General features: G+C 43.5%; 1 protein-coding gene across 2 annotated transcripts in view; it reads right to left on the reverse strand.

The window, feature by feature from the left end:
• LOC122560484 overlaps positions 1–21,532 on the reverse strand; it is a 429,307-nt gene that overhangs the window by 71,464 nt on the left and 336,311 nt on the right. For both annotated transcript variants that reach the window (XM_043711128.1, XM_043711129.1), the window contains exons 56-62: positions 17,713–17,853; positions 14,171–14,284; positions 8,098–8,226; positions 5,909–6,070; positions 4,373–4,537; positions 3,715–3,880; positions 1,727–1,926 (exon numbers count right to left, since the gene is read on the reverse strand). In XM_043711128.1, the coding sequence (XP_043567063.1) occupies positions 1,727–1,926; positions 3,715–3,880; positions 4,373–4,537; positions 5,909–6,070; positions 8,098–8,226; positions 14,171–14,284; positions 17,713–17,853 (1,077 nt within the window). The remainder of the gene's footprint in view (positions 1–1,726; positions 1,927–3,714; positions 3,881–4,372; positions 4,538–5,908; positions 6,071–8,097; positions 8,227–14,170; positions 14,285–17,712; positions 17,854–21,532) is intronic.

Genomic DNA, 21,532 nt, shown 5'->3' on the forward strand with positions numbered 1-21,532 from the left:
ATGGGCTCAGAAGTGACAGATGGAGTTTAATTCAGATAAATGCGAGGTGCTGCATTTTTTTAAAGCAAATCTTAGCAGGACTTATACACTTAATGGTAAGGTCCTAGGGAGTGTTGCTGAACAGAGACCTTGGAGTGCAGATTTATAGCTCCTTGAAAGTGGAGTCACAGGTAGATAGGATAGTGAAGGCCGCATTTAGTATGCTTTCTGTTATCGTTCAGAGTATTGAGTACAGGAGTTGGGAGGTCATGTTGCAGCTGTACAGGACATTGGTTAGGCCACTGTTGGAATGTTGCGTGCAATTCTGGTCTCCTTTCTACCGGAAAGATGTTGTGAAACTTGAAAGGATTCAGCAAAGAGTTACAGGGATGTTGCCAGGGTTGGAGGATTTGAGCTATAAGGAGAGGCTGAACAGGCTGGGGCTGTTTTCCCTGGAGCGTCGGAGGCTGAGGGGTGACGTTATAGAGATTTAGAAAATTATGAGGGGCATGGATAGGATTAATAGACAAAGTCTTTCCCCTGGGGTGAGGGAGCCCAGAACTAGGGGGCATAGGTTTAAGGTGAGAGGAGAAAGATATAAAAGAGACCTAAGGGTAACTTTTTCACGCGGTGGTATGTGTATGGAATGAGCTGCCAGATAAAGTGGTGGAGGCTGGTACAATTGCAATATTTAAAAGGCATTTGGATGGGTATATGAATAGGAAGGGTTTGGAGGGATATGGGCCGGGTGCTGGCAGGTGGGACTAGATTGGATTGGGATATCTGGTTGGCATGGATGGGTTGGACCGAAGGGTCTGTTTCCATGCTGTACATCTCCAGGACTCTAAGTAATCCACTGGACAGAATCATTGAGTCATATAGCACAAAAACAGATCCTTTGGTCCAACTCATCTGCGCTGACCAGATATCCCAATCTGACATAGTCCCATTTGCCAGCATTTGGCTCATATCCCTCTAAGCACTTTCGATTCATATACCCATCCAGATGTTTTCTAAATATTGAAATTTTACCCTCCTCCTCCACCTCCTCTGGTAACTCATTCCATACATGTACCACCCTCTGTGTGAGAAAGTTGTTCCATGGCTCCGTTTTACATCTTTCCTCTCTCATCTTAAACCTATGACCTCTCGTTCTGGACTCCCCTACTCTTGGAAAAAGACCTTGGCTATTTACCTTACCCATGCCCCTCATGATTGTACTGACCTCTGTAAGGACACCCTTTAGCCTCCAACGGGGTGGGTGGGTGTGTGTGGGTGTGTGTGGGTACCTTACCCATGCCCCTCATGATTTTACAAACCTCTGTAAGGACACCCTTTAGCCTCCAACACGGAGTGTGTGTGTGTGTGTGTGTAAGGGACCCCAGCCTACCCACTCTCTCCCTCTAGCTCAAACCCTCCAACCCTAAATCTTTTTTGCACCCCTCTCTAGTTTACCAAATCTTTCCTATAGAAGAGGTCTGTTTTATTTGGAGAAACCCTAACTTTTCATCAGCTTCCTCTTGCTCAATAGAGTTGAATACCCTTTATTGTCATGGTATCCTCCTCCTATTCCCTGCATTCTCACACAACAATGGGAGCCGTCCCATCTCTGCACCATTGCTGAACGACCCCCATAACATGTCTCTCTCTCTCTCTCTCTCTATATACAGAATCACACTTGACCTGAGGCATTAAAATGGGGTCATAAACAAGCAATTATACGTTGATTATCAATGGATGAAACTACCTCAGTCCTGGTAATGAGGTGGCCACAGCCTTGTGTCGTTACTCTCAGGACACTCTGCATACTCCTATTGACAACAGCAAACGCAACATGGCCCAGTTCTCCCTGCTTCATCTCATTCAGCGTCTGGTACAGTTCTGCTTTCGCACTGCCTCTTCCACTGGAGCAAAGAGCCAACGCTACTCCGTCCTCATCTGGTCCACCTTCGGGACAGACAATTTGTCATTGTTATCAAACAATAATTTCTGCAGGAAGTGGAAAGGTTTCAAAAATTCAACAAGCTGCTGAAAAAAAATCGCAGAACAAATACAGCCAGTTTCTTTTTAAATTATTCATTCTCGGTACATGCGTGTTGCTAGCAAGTCCAGCATTTAGTGCCCGTCCCTAATTGCCCTTGGGGTTGGTGGTGGTGAGCAGCTTCTTGAACCAGCACAGTCTATATTGAGTATGGCCACACTTTTTATTCAATTCTGCTGTTGTGGTTTAATATAACCAAGTGGCACACTAGGCCATTTCAGAGGACCCTTATGGCCTGGAGTCACTTCTCGGCCAGACCATGTTACAGCAGCTAATTTCTTCCCCTTCGAGGACATTAATAAACCAAGGAAGTCTTTGAGACAATCTGATAGCTTCATCATTATTACCATTGAGACCTTTATTTCAGACATACTAATGAATCAATGTTAAAATCCCCATTGTGGTCATGATACAGGACATAGAATCCAAAATCCCAAATTTCTGCGTTGGAAACCCAGGGATGGTGAAATTGGAATTTTTTAAAAAAATCTTGAAATCGCGAGCTGGCCTAACGATGACCGTGAATCCATTGTCGATTGTCATTAGCAATGCATCTGGTCACTGATGTTCTTTAGGGAAGGAAACTGTCATCCCTACCTGGTCTGGCCTACATGTGATTCCAGACCCACAGCAATGTGGTTGACTCTTATCCGTCCTCTGAAATGGCTGAGCAAACCGATTAGTTTAAGGGCAATTAGGGAAGGGCAAAAAAATGCTGACCCAGAAATACCCACAGCCCATGGAAGAGTAACAAAGATAAAGTCCTCCGCACAATATAAATCTAAGTTCTTCATTTCTAAGTTCATTTTATTATACTTTACCAAACAGTGAAAAGTAATATTTGTTCGGCTCTATGGATGATTGAGCATAAGAGGTATAGTTAATAAGTTTGCAGATGAAACCAAAATTGGAGGTGTAGTGGACAGTGAAGGAGGTTACCTCAGATTACAATGGGATCTTGATCAGATGGGCCAATGGGCTCAGAAGTGGCAGACGGAGTGTTGCTGAACAAAGAGACCTTGGAGTGCAGGTTCATAGCTCCTTGAAAGTGGAGTCGCAGGTAGATAGGATAGTGAAGAAGGCGTTTGGTATGCTTTCCTTTATTGGTCAGAGTATTGAGTATAGGAGTTGGGAGGTCAGCTGTACAGGACATTGGTTAGGCCACTGTTGGAATATTGCATGCAATTCTGGTCTCTTTCAAATTAGAAAGATGTTGTGAAACTTGAAAGGGTTCAGAAAAGATTTACAAAGATATTGCCAGGGTTGGAGGATTTGAGCTATAGGGAGGGAGGCTAAACAGGCTGGAGCTGTTTTCGCTGGAGGATCACGAGGAGCATGGATACAATAAATAGACAAAGTCTTTTCCCTGGGGTGGGGATGTCCAAAACTAGAGGGTATAGGTTTAGGGTGAGAGGGGAAAGATATAAAGGGACCTAAGGGGCAACCTTTTCACACAGAGGGTGGTACGTGTGTGGAATGAGCTGCTAGAGGAAGTGGTGGAGGCTGGTACAATTGCAACATTTAAAAGGCATCTGGATGGGTGTATGAATAACAAGGGTTTGGAGGGATATGGGCTGAGTGCTGGCAGGTGGGACGAGATTGGGTTGGGATATCTGGTCGGCATGGACGGGTTGGACCGAAGGGTCTGTTTCCATGCTGTACATCTCTATGACTCTATAATTGATAATCCTTACCAGAAGTATATCCAGTGTAGTAATGCTGACATCCTCTCTCACGTGTGCTGGCGACTTTAATTTTCTCTTTGTTTTCAATCTTTGCCTCCAGTACCACTCTTCTCTTGATGGCTGAGGCAGTGTACATCCCGAGCAGGCCTAGATGACTGACATCTGAAGCTTTCCACTGTATAAGAAGCAAAGCATTTACCAAATGTTTGTATTTTGACCCAGGAATCAAAAGTGTGACTCAAATCAAATGGCTCAGCTTACTAACGTACTTTAATTCAATGCCAAGAAGTCACACGACACCAGGTTATAATCTACCAGGTTTATTGGAAATCACAAGCTTTCAGAGCACTGCTCCTTTGGGAAGTGATGTCACTCCATCTGACAAAGGAGCAGCGTCCAAATAAACTTGTTGGACTTTAATTTGGTGTTGTGTCACTTCTGAATCTGTCCACTCCATACCAATACCAGCACCTCCACGTCATTAATTCAGTGCCACATTGGGGTTAGACCTTGAAAATACCAAGTCATTCCATTATTATTTTAATTAATATTTTGGTTTGTCAGGCATTAGCCATTGATAAAATAGAACTGGCTAACACATGATTAGTGCCAAAAATATTCCAGTGTTCCATATTCTACAGATACATGTCACAGTGAATTGAAGTACCTCCATGTCCAGAGAGTAGTTCTTTACATTTGCCTGTCCACTGTCTCTCAGAGACATTGCCAGCATCATGTCATGTTTCTCATTACTGGAAAGACTGACTCGGGTTTGGGATGACAGAATAACTTCTCCTTTATTCCGCTGGTGCTTTCCTGACAGCTTGATAGACTGAAAACAAAGATGAAGCTATTCATTACACTCTTACCTCACAAAGCATCTCCTCACCCTTTCCATCCTTTGTCGAATTCTCCCTCTCTCATCTTCTCTTCTGAGGTTTTGCTAACATTAATACATTTTGGAGAGGAGCCAACACCCCACCCAGCAGGCTATATCTCTCGGGCCTGGAAAGTGACCATTCGAGCAGAGTGCCACCCTTGTCCTCCATATACAGCATTGGGTCTGCCCAGCCACTGGACAGCCATTGGCAATCTCACATTGCAATGGTTTCTGGCTCCTGCAGGGAAATTTACCACATGGCCATCCCATTCTTGAGCAGATGTGCCCGCCCACTGAGCGTTGCTGACCAAACAAGAGACCAACAAGTCTCCATTACTAACAGTGCTACCAAGGAACAATGGCCACTGCTGGTACGACTCACCATGGTGAGGATTGTCAATGGAGACTCAAAATGGGTTGGGAATGCCAGGGTCAGTGAGGAAGGTTCTGGCATGGGGGAAAAGGTACGTTAGGGAGGAACAGAGAGGTTTATTCCTGTGGGGGTGGGCCCTGCTGCTGGTGGTCACCTCCACTGGGCAGATGGCGCCTGACAAGGATAGACCACCTCACTGAATGGCGGATCAGGCTCAATGGGCTGAATGGCCTGCTTCTGCTCGTATGTCTTATGGTGTTATGGACCATGGCACCTGCCCAGATGGTGTGATCCGGTCCTCTGCTCCCCTACAATCCTGGGATAAAGTTGGTCAGAACTGAACTAACCGAGGAGCTATAACTGCCTTTCACCAGCTGCTGACCGTAGCTCAGGTTTCTCAGTCTTTCAAACTGATCCCACAGCACAAATTGAATCAACAAATTACCATCAAAAAAGGACCCTAGAATTTCAGACAGTAATACCACTACTTCTCATGTACACCTGGAGATGGGCAATAAATTAGATTAGATTAGATTACTTACAGTGTGGAAACAGGCCCTTCGGCCCAACAAGTCCACACCGACCCGCCGAAGCGCAACCCACCCATACCCCTACATTTACCCCTTACCTAACACTTCGGACAATTTAGCATGGCCAATTCACCTGACCTGCACATCTTTGGACTGTGGGAGGAAACCGGAGCACCCGGAGGAAACCCACGCAGACGCGGGGAGAACGTGCAAACTCCACACAGTCAGTCGCCTGAGGCGGGAATTGAACCCAGGTCTCTGGCGCTGTGAGGCAGCAGTGCTAACCACCGTGCCACCGTGCCGCCCTAATACTGATTGTAACGAAATGGAATTAAAATGCAGGCCAATCAATCCTTTTGAAAAGCGGGATGAATGAAGATTAAACAAGATCACGGGTAAAATGGAAAAAGAAAATCCCACATTTGACATGTTGCAGAAGGACAATTTCAGATAGTGGTTGAACTGGTCACGATAATCAGTTTGGATCTTCCCAAGAATGTCCTGCCTTCCACAAGTCGACTGGAAAACGTTGGAGAAAGTGGCAGCAATTCCGATACTGTCTGGTCTCGTTGGTCTGTTACTCTGGAGAAAGTGAAAAACATATGACAAATGGTCGGGGGAGCAGCAGTCCATCCTGATCAGTTGCTTATTAAGAAAAAAATTGCCTCCAGGATTCTCAACATTGTGTTCTGTCTTTGTCAAGACACTGTCAGTGAGTGAGGCATGGATTTGGAATGTGCAACTGGACTAAAATCTCTGTTAACTTGGAAATACAGCAGCTCTTGAGCTGCCCAGACGGAAATAACTAAAACCCTACTGAAGTGTGATGACTATCTTTAAGAGTACTTGGAGCTAGCTCCATAATAGCCAGGACTGAAAAGCAGGCCAATTATTAAGACATTACTGTGGTAACTACATGAAATATCAAGGTCACAGCTTCCTCTCCTTGAAGGTGGTGAGTAGGGGAAATAATGGGGAATGCTGGTTTGAAGAGGAAACTCACCCCCTTCTTGCCACCTCAGCAATTAAGTGCTGGACTAGAAGGTCCATCCCCTGACTTGCTACCAACTGAGGCCATGAAGAGTTCAGTATTGGTTGCATTATTGCCCCTTTCCCTGTGACCCCCAGCAATCACCAATGTCAAGTCCTATGATAAGGCAAGATATACCCTGCTCGCTCACCTGTCAGTTCTTAATGAGTAGATTGGTGGATGATTGGGTGGGTTCTCTCTCTGTTTTGTGTAGTGTGTTGTCACCACCCAACACACACACACAGTTAGAAAAAAAAATTCTGTCCACAATGTCCTAAATTAAGAGGTGACCTTATTGACGTTTATAAGGTCATGAGGGGTATAGATACAGTCAATGGTAGGTGGCTTCTCCCTAGGATAAGGGATTTCAATACTAGGGGGCACATTTCTAAGGTGATAGGAGAGATATTTTAAAAAAAGGCATGAGGGGAAAATTTTTTACACAGAGGATGTTGTGTGCGCGGAATGAACTTTCTGAGGAAGTGGTGAATGCGGCACAATTGTTACATTTAGAAGACACATAAGTACATGAATAGGAGAGGTTTGGAAAGATATGGGCCAGGAGCAGACAGTGGGGATTATGTTTGGCATGGATTGGTTGGGATTGTTTCTGTGCTATATGACTCTACGACTATGACTGAGATGGAAATAATCATGATGGTAAGTTTAATTAGGGTAATAGTGGTCTGGGGTGACAGCGCATGCCTCCATTCTATCTCACGTTGCCTATCATTGACCACGTCTAAGCGGGCTCTTTTTGGCTTATCCATCTTACACCATCTCCTAAAAGGGAACTTCACTCCCAATGGTCAGAGACCCATAAGCAACCATGTGATATCATGTAATCCCAAGGGTTCAGAAAAGATTTACAAGGATGCTGCCAGGGTTGGAGGATTTGAGCTATAGGGAGAGGCTGAACAGGCTGGGACTGCTTTCTCTGGAGCGCCGAAGGCTGAGGGGTGACCTTATAAAGGTTTATAAAATCATGAGGGGCATGGATAGGATAAATTGACAAAGCCGTTTCCCTGGAGTGGGGGAGTCCAGAAGTAGAGGGCATAGGTTTAGGGTGAGAGGGGAATGATATAAAAGGGACCTAAGGGGCAACTTTTTCATGCAAAGAGTGGCGAGTATATGGAATGAGCTGCCAGAGGAAGTGGTGGAGGCTAGTACAATTGCAACATTTAAAAGGAATCTGGATTGGTATATGAATAGGAAGGGTTTAGAGAGATATGGGCCTAGTGCTCGCAAATGGGACTAGATTAGGTTAGGATATCTGGTTGGCATGGATGATTTGGACTGAAGGGTCTGTTTTCGTGCTGTACATCTCTATGACTTCATGCAAGTATTGTCATTATTCTCTGATGTTATTTAAATAACTGAAAGTCTAGTGGGTGCTTGGTGTTCAGATATAGAATTATATTTGCAATAGCACACAAGATCAAAATGCCTGAGATGCACAAGTTTGACATACAATTAAACTCAAATTATAGAATGGGGCTGGAGCTACACAAAAGGCACTAAGACTACACTACGCTCAGAATTTACGAAGAGACTATTGCCATGTTGAGAGATACTTTACCTGATATTCAAAGCTTTGATTGATTTCCTTGTCACTCCAATGAAGTTCCATACTCTCAGTGAAAGAGTTTTGAGTGGACATGACAGATCCACAACTGTGCAGAGACTGTATCAGAAGCAAGGGCTGCAGCTGGATAAACACAATGGAATTACCTCAATGACTGTAAGAAAATCAGACTGCTATAAATTGCTCCTGCCTCATTCTTTTAGTTTCTATTTGCGATCATGTTATAGTCTTACAAAGAAACTAAACTGGAAGGTGGAATGTTCTTGAGACAGAAATCATTATAAATTCACCAGAAACACTTAGAACTGGAACTACTTAAATTATTCAAAAAGGATCTGTGTTCATTAACATTCATGCTACTAGAGTTCCTCTGCTGGTACATGTACATACTTTAGCTCCAATGAAGGAAATGCACAATTTTTAATAGGCTACAGAAGCTGCTTAAGTTTTCCCATTTCAGTACATTGTTATGTTACTGATGACCTGAAGGAGGTAACTGACAGGAACATCACAAAGGAATAAGATTACATTTGGTATTCAATAAGCAGCCTACAGACCATAGTTTAAATTTGAAATGAGAGCACTAGGGAAGAGTACAAGAGGCTCAAACTGAACAAAGGCAAATTCAGAACCAATGGCAGATGGTTTACATTCAGTAAATCATGGAGAACATTCGGAATTGAGGCAGGGTGATGGAGGCATGAATCCCGGAAAGAAAAATGAAGGAACAATCAGATAAAGTGGTGTGGAACTATCACATCTTTTCCTGGATGGATGAGCTTGGATCAGCCTTCCTTCAGCATATACATAAACTAATTGATCTACACCATCTGTAGCCACTGGCACCAATTTCCATCATTTCACGTATAGTTTGGCAAACAAGACAGATATATTTGGGACCTAGCTAATCCTGACTGATTATTATTATCAATGAAACATTAACATTCCCACAGATGCTGCTGAGTTTCTCCAGCACTTTCTGGTTTTACTTCAGATTGCCAGTATCTGCTGTACTTTGCTTTTACAGTTATTACCTGACCTGTTAGTAGACAATATTCTTCTGAGGCGTTTAACTCTTTTCATTATTATTTAATCTAATTTTCTAATCAACCTGTTCAGAGATGTTGCTACACACCTCTGGACTTAAACACGGGCCAGGGACAGGAACACTCTACTACTGTGCCACAGGAAGGCTCACTTTTAACATCTTAGTCACCTTACTAAATGCACAATATTCAATGCATTGTGATATTTGACAAGAAACATTTTTCTTAGTCATGTGCATTAAGTTAAAAACAAAGTCCTGAAATTTCTAATGAATTCCGAAAGGAGAAAACAGATCCAACTTTCAATTTCCAGTCCATCCACTGAGTGAAGATTTACATTTCAGTCAATCCACAATTTCATTATTTGCCCAGTTTTAGTTAATTGAAGGATTTGGATCTAAAGGTAAGCTCAACTGTAAAAAAAAAAATATTTTCAGAAACTACCCTTATTGGGTGAATGTTTGCACCTTCCACGTAGTACGTAGTCTCTGCATATTTCATACCTCCTGCTAGAACTTGTCTGTTCAATCCCATATCTTTCAAGATATCTGGTGATGACAGCCAGAGGCTATCCCACCAGATCAAGGTGACTGGAACCAGGATTACCCCTCTGAGGGCAGCAGCCATAGAGTCAACAAGCACAACAGTGTCCACTTCTACAGAAGGGTCAATGACTTGGGGACACATTTTTAAGGTGGGAGGTGGGATATTTAAAAAAGACGAGGCTTTTTTTTAAGGCAGAAGGTGGGTTCGCACGTGGAATGAATTTCATGAGGAAGTGGTGGATGTGGGTACAATTACAACATTTGGATAGATAAATTAATAGTAAAGGTTTGGAGGGATATGGGCCAGGAGCAGGCAAGTGGGTCTAGTTTAGTTCGGGATTGTGTTCGACATGGACTGGTTAGACTGAAGGATCTGTCTCCATGCTGTATGACTCTATGACTATGATGATATGACTTCCACCTCTCTGCTTGGTTGAGACAGACAGTGTAGTCACAGTACAATGGCACTCAGGAGAGCATCATGCAGTTGAAATGTGAGAGAAGGGAGAGCCACCAGGCTAGCAAGGAGCCCTAGCAAAACTGGAGTCTATGGGAATTAGGGGAAACTTCTGTTGGTTGGAGTCACACCTTGCACAAAGGAAAATGTTTTTTGTTACTGGAGATCAGTCATCTTAGCTCCACGACAGTCTTCAGGGTAGCGTCCTAGGCCCAACTATCTTTTGTATGTCAACTGAATGTGTGGGAACCAATGGATGCATTGAAATTACTACCATTTGCAGAAGCATATCTATGTGAAGAATACTTTTTTTTAGGAATTCATTCACAGGATGTGGATGTCACTGGCCAGGCTGGTATTTATTACCCATCCCTAAATGCCCTTGAGATGGTAGTGAACCACCTTCTTGCAATACTGAAGTGAACTTCGACTTACAATGCTGTTAGTAGGGGACTTCCAGGATTTTGACACAGCAACTCTGAAGTAATGTATTTCTAAAACAGGTTGGCAGGTGGTTTGGAGGAGCATTTGCAGCCGGTGGTGCACCCATGTATCTGCTGCTCTTGTCATTCCAGACAGTAGATGAATTTGGAAGGTGCTGTCACAGGAGCCTTGGTGAGTGCCTGCAATGTATCCAATAGCAAGGCAGTTGTGAAACTTGAAAGGGTTCGGAAAAGATTTACAAGGTTGTTTCCAGGGTTAGAGGGTGACAGCCATAGGGAGAGGCTGAATGGGATGGAGCTTTTTTTCCCCTGGAGCATCAGAGGCTGAGGGTTGACCTTATAGATGTTTATACAGGTTTCCCCGCTATCCGAAAGTAGAGCATTCCTAGGAAACCTGTCGTAAGCCGAAATGACATAAAGCGAAGCAGCAATTACATTTCTCGTAAAAGCAAAATCCTCTTTGGATTTCTTTCAGTTAGCAAAAACAGGTACTAATGTGGGTCTTTTGTAAAAGCGAAGTGGCATAAATCGAACTTTCAAAAAGTAGGGGATACCTGTAAAATCATAAAGGGCCTGGATAGGGTAAATTGACAAGGTCTTTTCCCTGGGGTGGGGAGTCCAGAACTAGAGGGCATAGGTTTAGGGTGAGAGGGGAAAGATATAAAAGAGACCTAAGGGACAACTTTTTCACACAGAGGGTGGTACGTGTATGGAATGAGCTGCAGAGGAAGTGGTGGAGGCTGGTACAATTGCAACATTTAAAAATCATCTGGATGGGTATATGAATAGGAAGAATTTAGAGGGATATGGGCCAAGTGCTGGCAAATGGGACTAGATTAATTTAGGATATCTGGTCAGCATGGACTGAAGGTTCTGTTTCTGTGCCGTACATCTCTGCGACTCCATTAGCCTATTATAGATGCTACACATATTGCTGCTATTGTGTTTCAATGCTGAAGGAGTGAATGTTTAAATTGGTGAATGTGGTGCTAATCAAGCAGTCTGCTTTGTCCTTTTTGGCATCGAACTTCTTGAATGCTGACAGAGTTGCATTCTTTCAGGCAAGTGGGGAGTATTCCATCACACTCCTGACTTGTGCCTTGCACATAATGGACAGGTTTTGGAGAGTCAGAAAATGAGTGACTAGTTTCTAACCTGGTCTTGTAGCCACTATATTTACGTGGTGAGTCCAGTTTAGTTTCCCGTCAATGGATGTTGATAGTGGGAGCTTCAGTGATGTCAAAGGCAGTGATTAGATTGTATCTTTTTGAAGTTGATAATTGTCTGACCCTTTTGTGACCTGCATGATACTTGCCATATATCAGCCCAAACCTGGACACTTTCGGGATCATCTTGCATTTGAAAATGGACTACTTCAGTATCTGAGGAATCACGAATGGTGTTGAACATTGAGCAAAGAACATCCCTACTTCTGACCTTATGATGGAGGGAAGATCATTAATGAAGCAGCTCAAGATGATTAGACCTAAGACACCACCCAGAGGACCTCCTGTGGAGATGCCTGGGAGCTAAGATGTCTGACTTCCAAAAAGCAAAACCATTTTCCTTTTGTGCACGGTATGACTCCAGGAGAAAGTGAGGACTGCAGATACTCATGAGTCAGAGTCAAAACGTGTGGTGCTGGAAAAGCACAGCAGGTCAGGCAGCATCCGAACAACAGAGAATTGACATTTTGGGCATAAGTCCTTCGTCAGGAGGGTATAACTCCAACAAACAGAAGTTTTTCCTGATTCCCATGGACTCCAGTTTTGCTCGGGCTCAATACCTCACATGGTCAAATGTGACCTTGATGCCAAAAGCAGTCACTCTCACTTTATCTCTGGAATTCAGCTCTTTTGTCCATGTTTAGAGCAAGACTGTAATGAAGTCCATAGCTGAATAGGCCTGTCAGAACCCAAACTGAATGTCAGTTAGCTGAGTAAGTGCTGCTTGATTGTTTGAGGAGAAAGGGCCTGTGCCCGAAACGTCGAATCTCCTGTTCCCTGGATGCTGCCTGACCTGCTGTGCTGTTCCAGCAATAAAGTTTCAACTCTGCTTGATTGTTTGGTTACTGACTTCTTCCACCACTTTACTAATGATCAAGAGCAGACTGATGGGGAGGTAACTGCCTGGTTGAATTTGACCTGCTTTTTCCGTACAGGACACACCTGAGCAATTTTCTACATTGTTGGATAATGCCGGTGTTGTTGCTGCAGGGGTATCTAGGGGGATGGTAAGTTCTGCAACATACATTTTCAGTACTATTGTCAGAATGTTGTCAAACCAATAGACTTTATTTTATCCAGTTTCATCAGCTATTTCATGATATTATATGGATGTTAGTGAGTAAGATAGTTTTCAGTGACTATCGATAGGGGCGATATGGTCAGTACTGGACTAGCTTTTTATGCCCGATTTCAGTTTCACCATGAGGCATTTGAACCTGTGTCTCCAATCTAAAGTTCTGGATTACTAGCCCAGTGACACTACCATTATACCAGGGTCTCTCTAAACTCCTCACCTATCCTCAGTTAGTCTTGACTCTCCCAGTCTTTCATATTTGATCTCCCCTCCATTCTGCCCATTCCACCGGACAGAATATACAAAAGTTTGAATACACGTACAAACATATTTAAGAACAGCTTCTTCCCTGCTGTTATCAGACTTATGAATGGATGTCTCATATATTAGAATCATAGAATCCCTACAGTGTGGAAACAGGCCGTTTGGCCCAACAAGTCCACACCCACCCTCCGAAGAATATCCCACCTAAACCCATACTCCTCCCCTATTACTCTACATTTCCCCTGACTAATGCACCTAAGCCTTACATATCCCTGAACACTGTGGGCAGTTTAGAAGCCTTACATATCCCTGAACACTGTGGGCAGTTTAGCCTGGCCAATTCACCTGACCTGCACATCTTTGGACTGTGGGAGGAAACTGGAGCACCCGGAGGAAACCCACACAGAGACAGGGAGAATGTGCAAACTCCACACAGACAGTCACCCAAGGGTGGAATCGAACTTGGGTCCCTGGCGTTGTGAGGCTGCAGTGCGAACCACTGAGCTACCATGTCACCCTTTTTGGAAGTACGATTGGGTAGAGTTGGTAAAAGGAAATGGGAACATTTAACGAAACCAACAAAAAGTGCATTACAAGGTTTCCTCAGTTCTTCTCTATGACTGACTTAACTTCATAGCAGCAGCCCTAATCCAGAACATGACGCTGCTGAATCTGAATGCAGTAATGGAGCCTGTCATTTTTAATGAGGAATGCCCTATCCTCTCCAAATATAAATGTTTAAATGTTTAACACCATTAGAAATACAGATGTTTTTCTGTTATAGTGTGATACATTTTGGAACATCCATCCCAGTGCTGTTCATTCAATGTGGTAATCCCAAATAATATGGAGAAGCTAAAAGGAGGAGAGAAAGAAAGATTGATCGAGAAAAGGTAGGAACAGAAGTGGGAAGGGTGGGTAGATAGAGATAGAGAGATATAGAGATACATAGAGATAGATAGATAGATAGAGAGAGATTCTATTGATTCATTGGGGCGAGCCAAGGAATACCTGGCCTGTAGAAAAGTCCACACACGTGTCCCATGCTGTTAAATTCCTTTCCAAAGTGTATTCTAATGTAAATTTAAGATCAATGGGCTGACCTCCATTCCAGGAAACATGAGCCTAGAGAAGATTAAACACATGTTAGTCAAACTGAATGTTGTTCCATACTACATGTGATTGCAATTTATATTAAGCATAGTTAAGGCTTCATGTCACACTTTCGTGACATCTTACAGTGCCTGATCTTAACTTTGATCAACTTGACTGGACGATAACGCAGGACACAGGGCTGAGGATCACACATGGTCACCTCCAAGTCAGCACATTGAACTGAAATTTAAGCCCACCAGAAACAGCAGCGGGAACAATTAATGGGGAGCAGATTAAAACTGATACAAATTGGAATGAAATTTATCTTAACAGAGATTACAATGACAATGATCTTGATAGAGTCACAATATTAAGGTGGGGGAGAAGAATTTTAATTAATGAAGAAGTGAAATGTTTTTGCTGAGTTTTGCAGCATGGCCCACTTTCTGTCTGATTATTTGTGTGGGTGATATTTGAACATTAGTAGCTCAGAAGCTGCTCAGAATGAATAAGGAAAGCCATATATTTAACATCCTGACCTATTTATCATTTACCAGAAGGAAAAACCAACAGCATGTGGAGATAAAGCCTGGTCATACTGAAGCTTGATTTTAAAGTGAACAAGAAAGTTGGACCAGTATCTATCACTCACCGCTTTTACCTTTCTTCCTTCTGTCAGGGCATTTAATAATTAGATTTTATATGATTCAGTACCATCATCTAGCTGTGTTTGAAATTCATGGAACAGAAAATGTGCACAGATTAGCCCTCTATTAGGTGAGATGTTTTGAGTTGATGCTTAGAGGCTCTGCTATCCCCCCCTCCACCCCACAAAACAGCCTGGGGTGAATTTACGCCCATCAAGTGGATTGCTGCACAAGGATCTTCGTAGGACCTGCCTCCAGGGAGCTGTTGCCCAATCAAATAGCTGACAGCCTCCTTGTCACAGCCGTGCCTTTGGGACTGTGGTTGCCAACAGTGAGAAGTCATGGCACCAAAGTTAGGAGGGAGTGGGGAAGCATCTTGTTGGGGTGGAGTAGGCTAAGGAGTGGACACGACTGGGGAGAAGGACAATGTGGAGGGGGAAAGTGGAGAGATTGGACCCATGGTGCATAAGCTTGTCTCTCTATTACTCTCCTGCACTGGGGCAGAGTGGGACTGGGGAAGGTTGGTAGGTGGCAGGCACAGTATCTGTGGGCATCGCACAGGACCATCCACAACTTTCCGGTGGAGCTATGAGATACAGCACTTTATGAGGAAATGTTTCTATGCTGCAATTGACAGACAATACACATTTCAACAGTTGATTTGGATAAAGTATGCGAGTGTGGCTGAAAAAAGACACATTTTCTCACAGCCTTTCATCAAGATATTCAAACAATAAGGAGAGACAAGATTGTTATACTGTATCAGAAGTGTATGCTGATTGATTGGCAAGTGGACTCTGATTGGTGAAAGTGTTGCGAAGGAGCATACACCAGTTATATAATGATTGACAGTTAACTGCCAAGCTTCGCTTAAATTTAAATCTGGCAGACTGACATGGATTTGTCAAAGCATGGCCCTGAGGAATGAATCAGACAATAGCTGTTGGTTGCTTTGTTGAGTTGAAACATGGGCAGTGCATGTACATGTTCTTTGTGTTTTTATGTATGTAGCTTTGAGAGATATAAGTATATCACAGTATAAGCCAGAGAGATCGGCTTCAACAAAATGTGTATTTTTATCAGTGATATATATATGTGTGTGTGTGTGTTCATACTGCAAAAGGGTAATCCATCTTTTAGTAACTGAAGTAAATAACTATTTTTGAAGCTCGGAATGTGATTTAAATCACTCAATATTGCGAATATTGTAATAATATTAGGATGAATCATTCTTTTTAAATTGCACACAACTGCATTGCACGCTCTCTATTCCTTGTCACAGGATCTCACCACGCATGAAAATTCCGCGCTGAGTCAGGCTGCAATCCAAACATTAATTCCTTTTGGCCATTATGACATTTATAAGTATTTTCTGTGAAAACAATCTTCAGTTAAGCCATACAAATAAGGATCATCAGATTTAAAGGCTGCCTTCAAACACTTTGGTTGCTCTTGGCATCGTGCCTTCTGAGACATTTCCAAATCAGACAAAAGTCCAAAAGATCTTAGACTTCCACTTTCATTCACATAAAAACATTGACTGCTGTCATGAGGAAGGGATCAGAAAACTGACTGGGGAGAGCCTTGATTCAGGTCACCATTTAGTGCGCCAAGAATGGCAACATTATTGTTGCCTTAAATCTGCTCATTAGACCAAAATCCTGGAACTCCCTCCTGAAAACCTACAACATTCTGAATTTTAGACAGTGTAAATGCAGGAATGATTTTCCCAAAGATCAGGGTCCAGAACCAAGCGTCACATCTATGGATACAGGATAGGCCATTGACAAACATACAAATAAGAAACATGAATAGGCCACTTGTAGAAGCCCTACAGTGCGGAAAGAGACCACTCGATCTTTTGAGCCTGCTCCATCATTCAATTCGATCATGGCTGATCGGACTTCAACCTCAACGCTACATTCCTGATAATCTTTCATCCTCTTAGTCATAGAGATGTACAGCACGGAAACAGACCCTTCGGTCCAACCCATCCATGCCGACCAGATATCCCAACCCAATCTAGTCCCACCTGCCAGCACCCGGCCCATATCCCTCCAAACCCTTCCCAATCATATACCCATCCAAATCTATTTCTGCCTTAAAAACTATTTGGAGATTCTACATCCACTTTCTTTGGGGAATTCCAAAGATTTTCAGCCTCTTGAGAAAAAAAAAGCTTCATCATCTTTCTTTAATGGGTGACCTCTTATTTTTAAACCATGACCCTTAATTGTAGATGCTCCCACAGGAGAAAACATCCTTTCAACATCTACCCGGGCAACTCCTCTCAAGATTTTATACGACAATTAAGAAACCTCTGACTCTTCTAAATTCCAGAGTACACAAGACTAGCCTGTCTAGCTTCTACTGACAAGAGGAGAAATATCTTCACCCAGTGAGTGTTGAGCCTGTGGAATTCTCTGCCACAGGAGCGGATGAGGGCAAAACACTAAATGCTTTCAAGGAGGCGCCTGATTTGGCTCTTAGGGCTAAAGGGATTAAAAGGTCTAGGGAGAAATTGGGAACAGGATGATCAGCCATGACCGTACTGAATAGCGGAGCAAACTTCAAGGGTCCTGTGGTCTATTCCTGTTATTATTTTCTGCATTTCTATATTAGAGCACACACCAAATGAACTGCAGTGGTTCAAGAGAACCAAGGTTCACCAGCACCTTCTCAAGGGCAATTAGGGATGAGCAACCAATGTTAGTCTAGCCAGCAATGCCCAGAAGCCGTGCATGAATAAAGGGAATGACAGGAAATACATTATATTTAAAAGAACATTGATAACTCTGCCACTATTCCAACCTTTTGATTGTATTTCTGTTCTTTTCTTTCAGAAAGACACTGTAGTTCAAACTTCTTCAAAGAGAGTTTGAATGGGTGCTGAAGGTGGGCTCGGCTGTCCAGTCGGTCGTTATCCAAATTCAGGGAAGCTGAAAGAACCACCTATTCCAAGGAAACACATTTTTAATATAACTGATCATTATAAAGCTCCATTAAATATCACTCTTCCGATATCAAAGAACATTTTCACCTCTCTTGTTCTCACCTGATTTACACTCTCACCCAAGGTCATAAATACCACCATATTTGTCTTATCACTTATCGAATGGGATTAAACACTGAAGTAGAATTTGACGACAGTAAATGCCAAGCAGTAGCTGGGAAGTGGCTTCCAAATTTCAACTGAGTTGGGTTGTACTTTCCATTAAAACCACTGAGTTGGATAAATGTAGACTGAGATCTAACTGGTCTTTCCCAGTAGCTGGCAGAGAACTGTTTGAACCATTTCCTGATTTTGTTTTGGAGCAGTGAGGAATTTGAATGTGGATTGCACTACATGAAAGTGTGGTGGAGGCAGGTTCAATTGTGAGCAGTGAAAGGGAACTGGATAAGCAAAAGGTAATGGTAATGTTGCAATAGTCTTACCAACCCATAGCACTGCTCTCTCATGAGACAGAGAGAGAGAGACACAGAGAGAGAGAGAGAGACACAGAGAGAGAGAGAGAGACACAGAGAGAGAGAGAGAGAGACACACAGAAAGAGAGACACACAGAGAGAGAGAACGAGAGCAAGAACTGGTTTAAGCTGAGGGTCCCTTTGCCTCAGGCAAGGGAAGAGGAAGAGGTTGAGAAGGAGAGTTCTTCAGCTGGTGCAGAAACTGAACCCATGATGTTAGCATCACTCTATATTGTAAACCAGCCATCCAGCCAACTGAACTAAGCACCTGAAGAGACAACGTTTGTGAGGCAGGGGAATGGGATAGGTTGAGCTGGATTTTCCCATTCTAACACATACAGTAACTTAGGCTTTACTACAAGAGCAGGACGCACACGACATCAGATTTATTTGAAATCACAAGCTTTTGGGCCATTTCCATTTCTATTAATAGAAGCGTAGAGTAAAAGAGCCAGGAGATTATATGAAACTTCTATAAGACATCACCTAGAGTACTGCGTTTAATTCCTAGCAACATACTTTAGGAAAGATGTGAAGACATTAGAGAGAGAGTGCAGAAAGGAATCACAAGAATGGTTCCAGAGATGAGGATCTTCATCTACAAAGATAGACTGGAGAAGTTGGGATCATTTCTCTTGGAGGAGAAGGCGGAGAGGACATCTGATAGAGATATTCAAGAAAGGAGTCTGGACAGAATAGACATGCAAACACTTCCCTCTCAGAAAGCTCTCGGGGAACAGTTTAAAATTAATTGGTAAGTGAAGCAAAAGTGTCACTAGGAAAACTTCTATCATGCAGCGAGTGGTTAGGGTCTGGAATATGCTGCCTCAAGAGTATGGTGGAGGTAGTTTCAATTGAGGCCTTCAGAAAGGAATTAGATGCTTACCTAAAAGTGAAAAATGTGCAGGGTCACGGGAAGAAGGCAGGAGAGTGAAATTAAGTGAGCTGCTCATTCAAAGAGCCAGTGTAGACATGATGGGCTGAATGGCCTCCTGTGTTGCAACAACTCTGACTAAATGATGTTCTGCTGAAATGCATAGGACAGCCTTAAATTTGGTGGGCAGGATGTGAATCCAAGATTCAAGCCCTCATTCCGAACACCGGTAACTTTCAGAGACAAGGGGTAAGGGGCGGGTGGGAGCCTGCACACTGTCCCAATATATGCGGCTCCATTTCAGACATGCCACAACATTCTGTAGGATTGACCCAGTTTGGGAAAATGGTGTGACTTAAGCCAGTTCAGAGATTGCAAGAACAAAGGAAGAACTGTAAATTGGAAGGGCACGAATACAACTTTGAGTCAGGTAGAGGGTGAGGGAGCTAATATTCCTCTCCAGGTACAAAAGTAAAGTGCTGGAGAAACTCAGTAGGCCTTGGAGCATCTGTGGAGAAGAAAGAGTGAAAGAGTGTCAAGTCCGAAATAATTCTTCTGTGGAACAGATTCAACTTCAGAACTGGACCAAATGCCATAGATTAATACGGCTCAGAAACAGACTCTTCGGGCCAACTCATCTATGTTAACCAGGTTTCCTAAACTGAACTTGTCCCATTTGTCTGCATTTAGTATCATAGAATCCCTACTGTGTGGAAACAGGCCATTCAGCCCACCCTCTGAAGTGCATCCCATCCAGACCCAGTCCTCTATCCTATTCCCGTAACCCTGCTTATACAACAGCTAATCCACCTAGCCTGCACATCCCTGGACACTACGGGCAGTTCACTTTGGACTGTGGGAGGATACCGGAGCACCATGAAGACAGGGGACAGGGGGAATATACAAAACTCCACACGGACAGTCCCCCCAAGGGTGAAATCAAACCCAGATCTCTGGCGCTGTGAGCCAGCAGTGCTAAGCACTGAGCCACCGTGCCGTCCCAGTCAAAACCCTGACCTTTCATTCTCCTTGCGTGGCTGTGCAGCAAGTGAGAAAATGCAACACTGCGGAGACAACTATGGGGAGGGATGGAGGAGGGAAGGAAGCAAAAAAATGTGTAAAGAGAGGGAGATCAAAAGAAAATAAAACCGCAAGAGGAACATGGAGGCCAAGAGAAATTGAAATAACTAAAATAAATGAACGAATAAATAAATAAATAAACCCTTTTGCAAGAGGTTACAAGTGTCAGACTCTTCTTGCAGCACTTGACTCTTTAAAAAAAAAACAAATGAGATATGGATTCAGTCCAAGGCAGGCTAGGAATCCCGCAGTGACTAACTCACTTCCTGATTCCTCAAAGCCTGTCCACCATCTCCAAGCCACAAGTCAGCAGGGTGATGGAACACTCCCCACTTGCCTGGATGGGAGCAGCTCCACCAACACTCAAGCATCTCGACACCATCCGGGACAAAGCAGCCTGCTTCATTGGCACCACATCTATCACCTTCAAAATTCACTCCCTTCATCACTGGTATACAGTGTGAACCTTCTTCAAGATATACTGCAGCAACTCAACAAGGTTCCCCTTTCTAAACACCTCAACTTATACCATAGAATCCCTGCAGTGTGGAAAGAGGCTGTTTGGCCCATTGTAGCTGCACTAACCCCCCTGAAGAGTATCCCACTCAAATTCAACCCCCTACCCTGTGCCCATAACCCTGCATTTGCCATGGTTAATCTACCTAGCTTGCACATCCCTGGATACTATGGGATAATTTAAGAACGACTAATCCACTTAATCTGGATTGCAGGAGCAAATCAGAGCATCTAACAGAGACCCACACAGACACAAGAAGAACATGCAACCTCCACACGGTCGCCCAAGGATGACATCAAACCTGTGCCTCTGGCGCTGTGAGGCATGTGTATCCACCCGAACCAAATATACTGCAGTGGTTCAAGGAGGTCACTTGTCACCTTCTCAAGGGGAACTAGAGATGGGCGATAAAGTGCTGGCCTAATCATCAATGCCAACACACAATGAACAAACAATAAAAAAAGGTACGTTTTGATTTTGCATTTCCATGAATACATTCCTCACAAACAAAATACCTGATCACCTTTTGAACTAAATGTGGGGGGGTGGGGGCACATGTTACATCAAATAACGCTCCCAAACTCACCAGCCCACTGGAGTGAGCAGCAATCTGACCAGTGTGCTTGTCAGCCTGGACACTGAAGTGCCTGAAGCTGCTGGCCAATCAGAGGTTAGAGACAAAAAGAAAACTGCAG

Source organism: Chiloscyllium plagiosum, chromosome 21 (assembly GCF_004010195.1).
Source record: "Chiloscyllium plagiosum isolate BGI_BamShark_2017 chromosome 21, ASM401019v2, whole genome shotgun sequence".
In the NCBI taxonomy this organism is placed as follows: Eukaryota; Metazoa; Chordata; class Chondrichthyes; order Orectolobiformes; family Hemiscylliidae; genus Chiloscyllium; species Chiloscyllium plagiosum.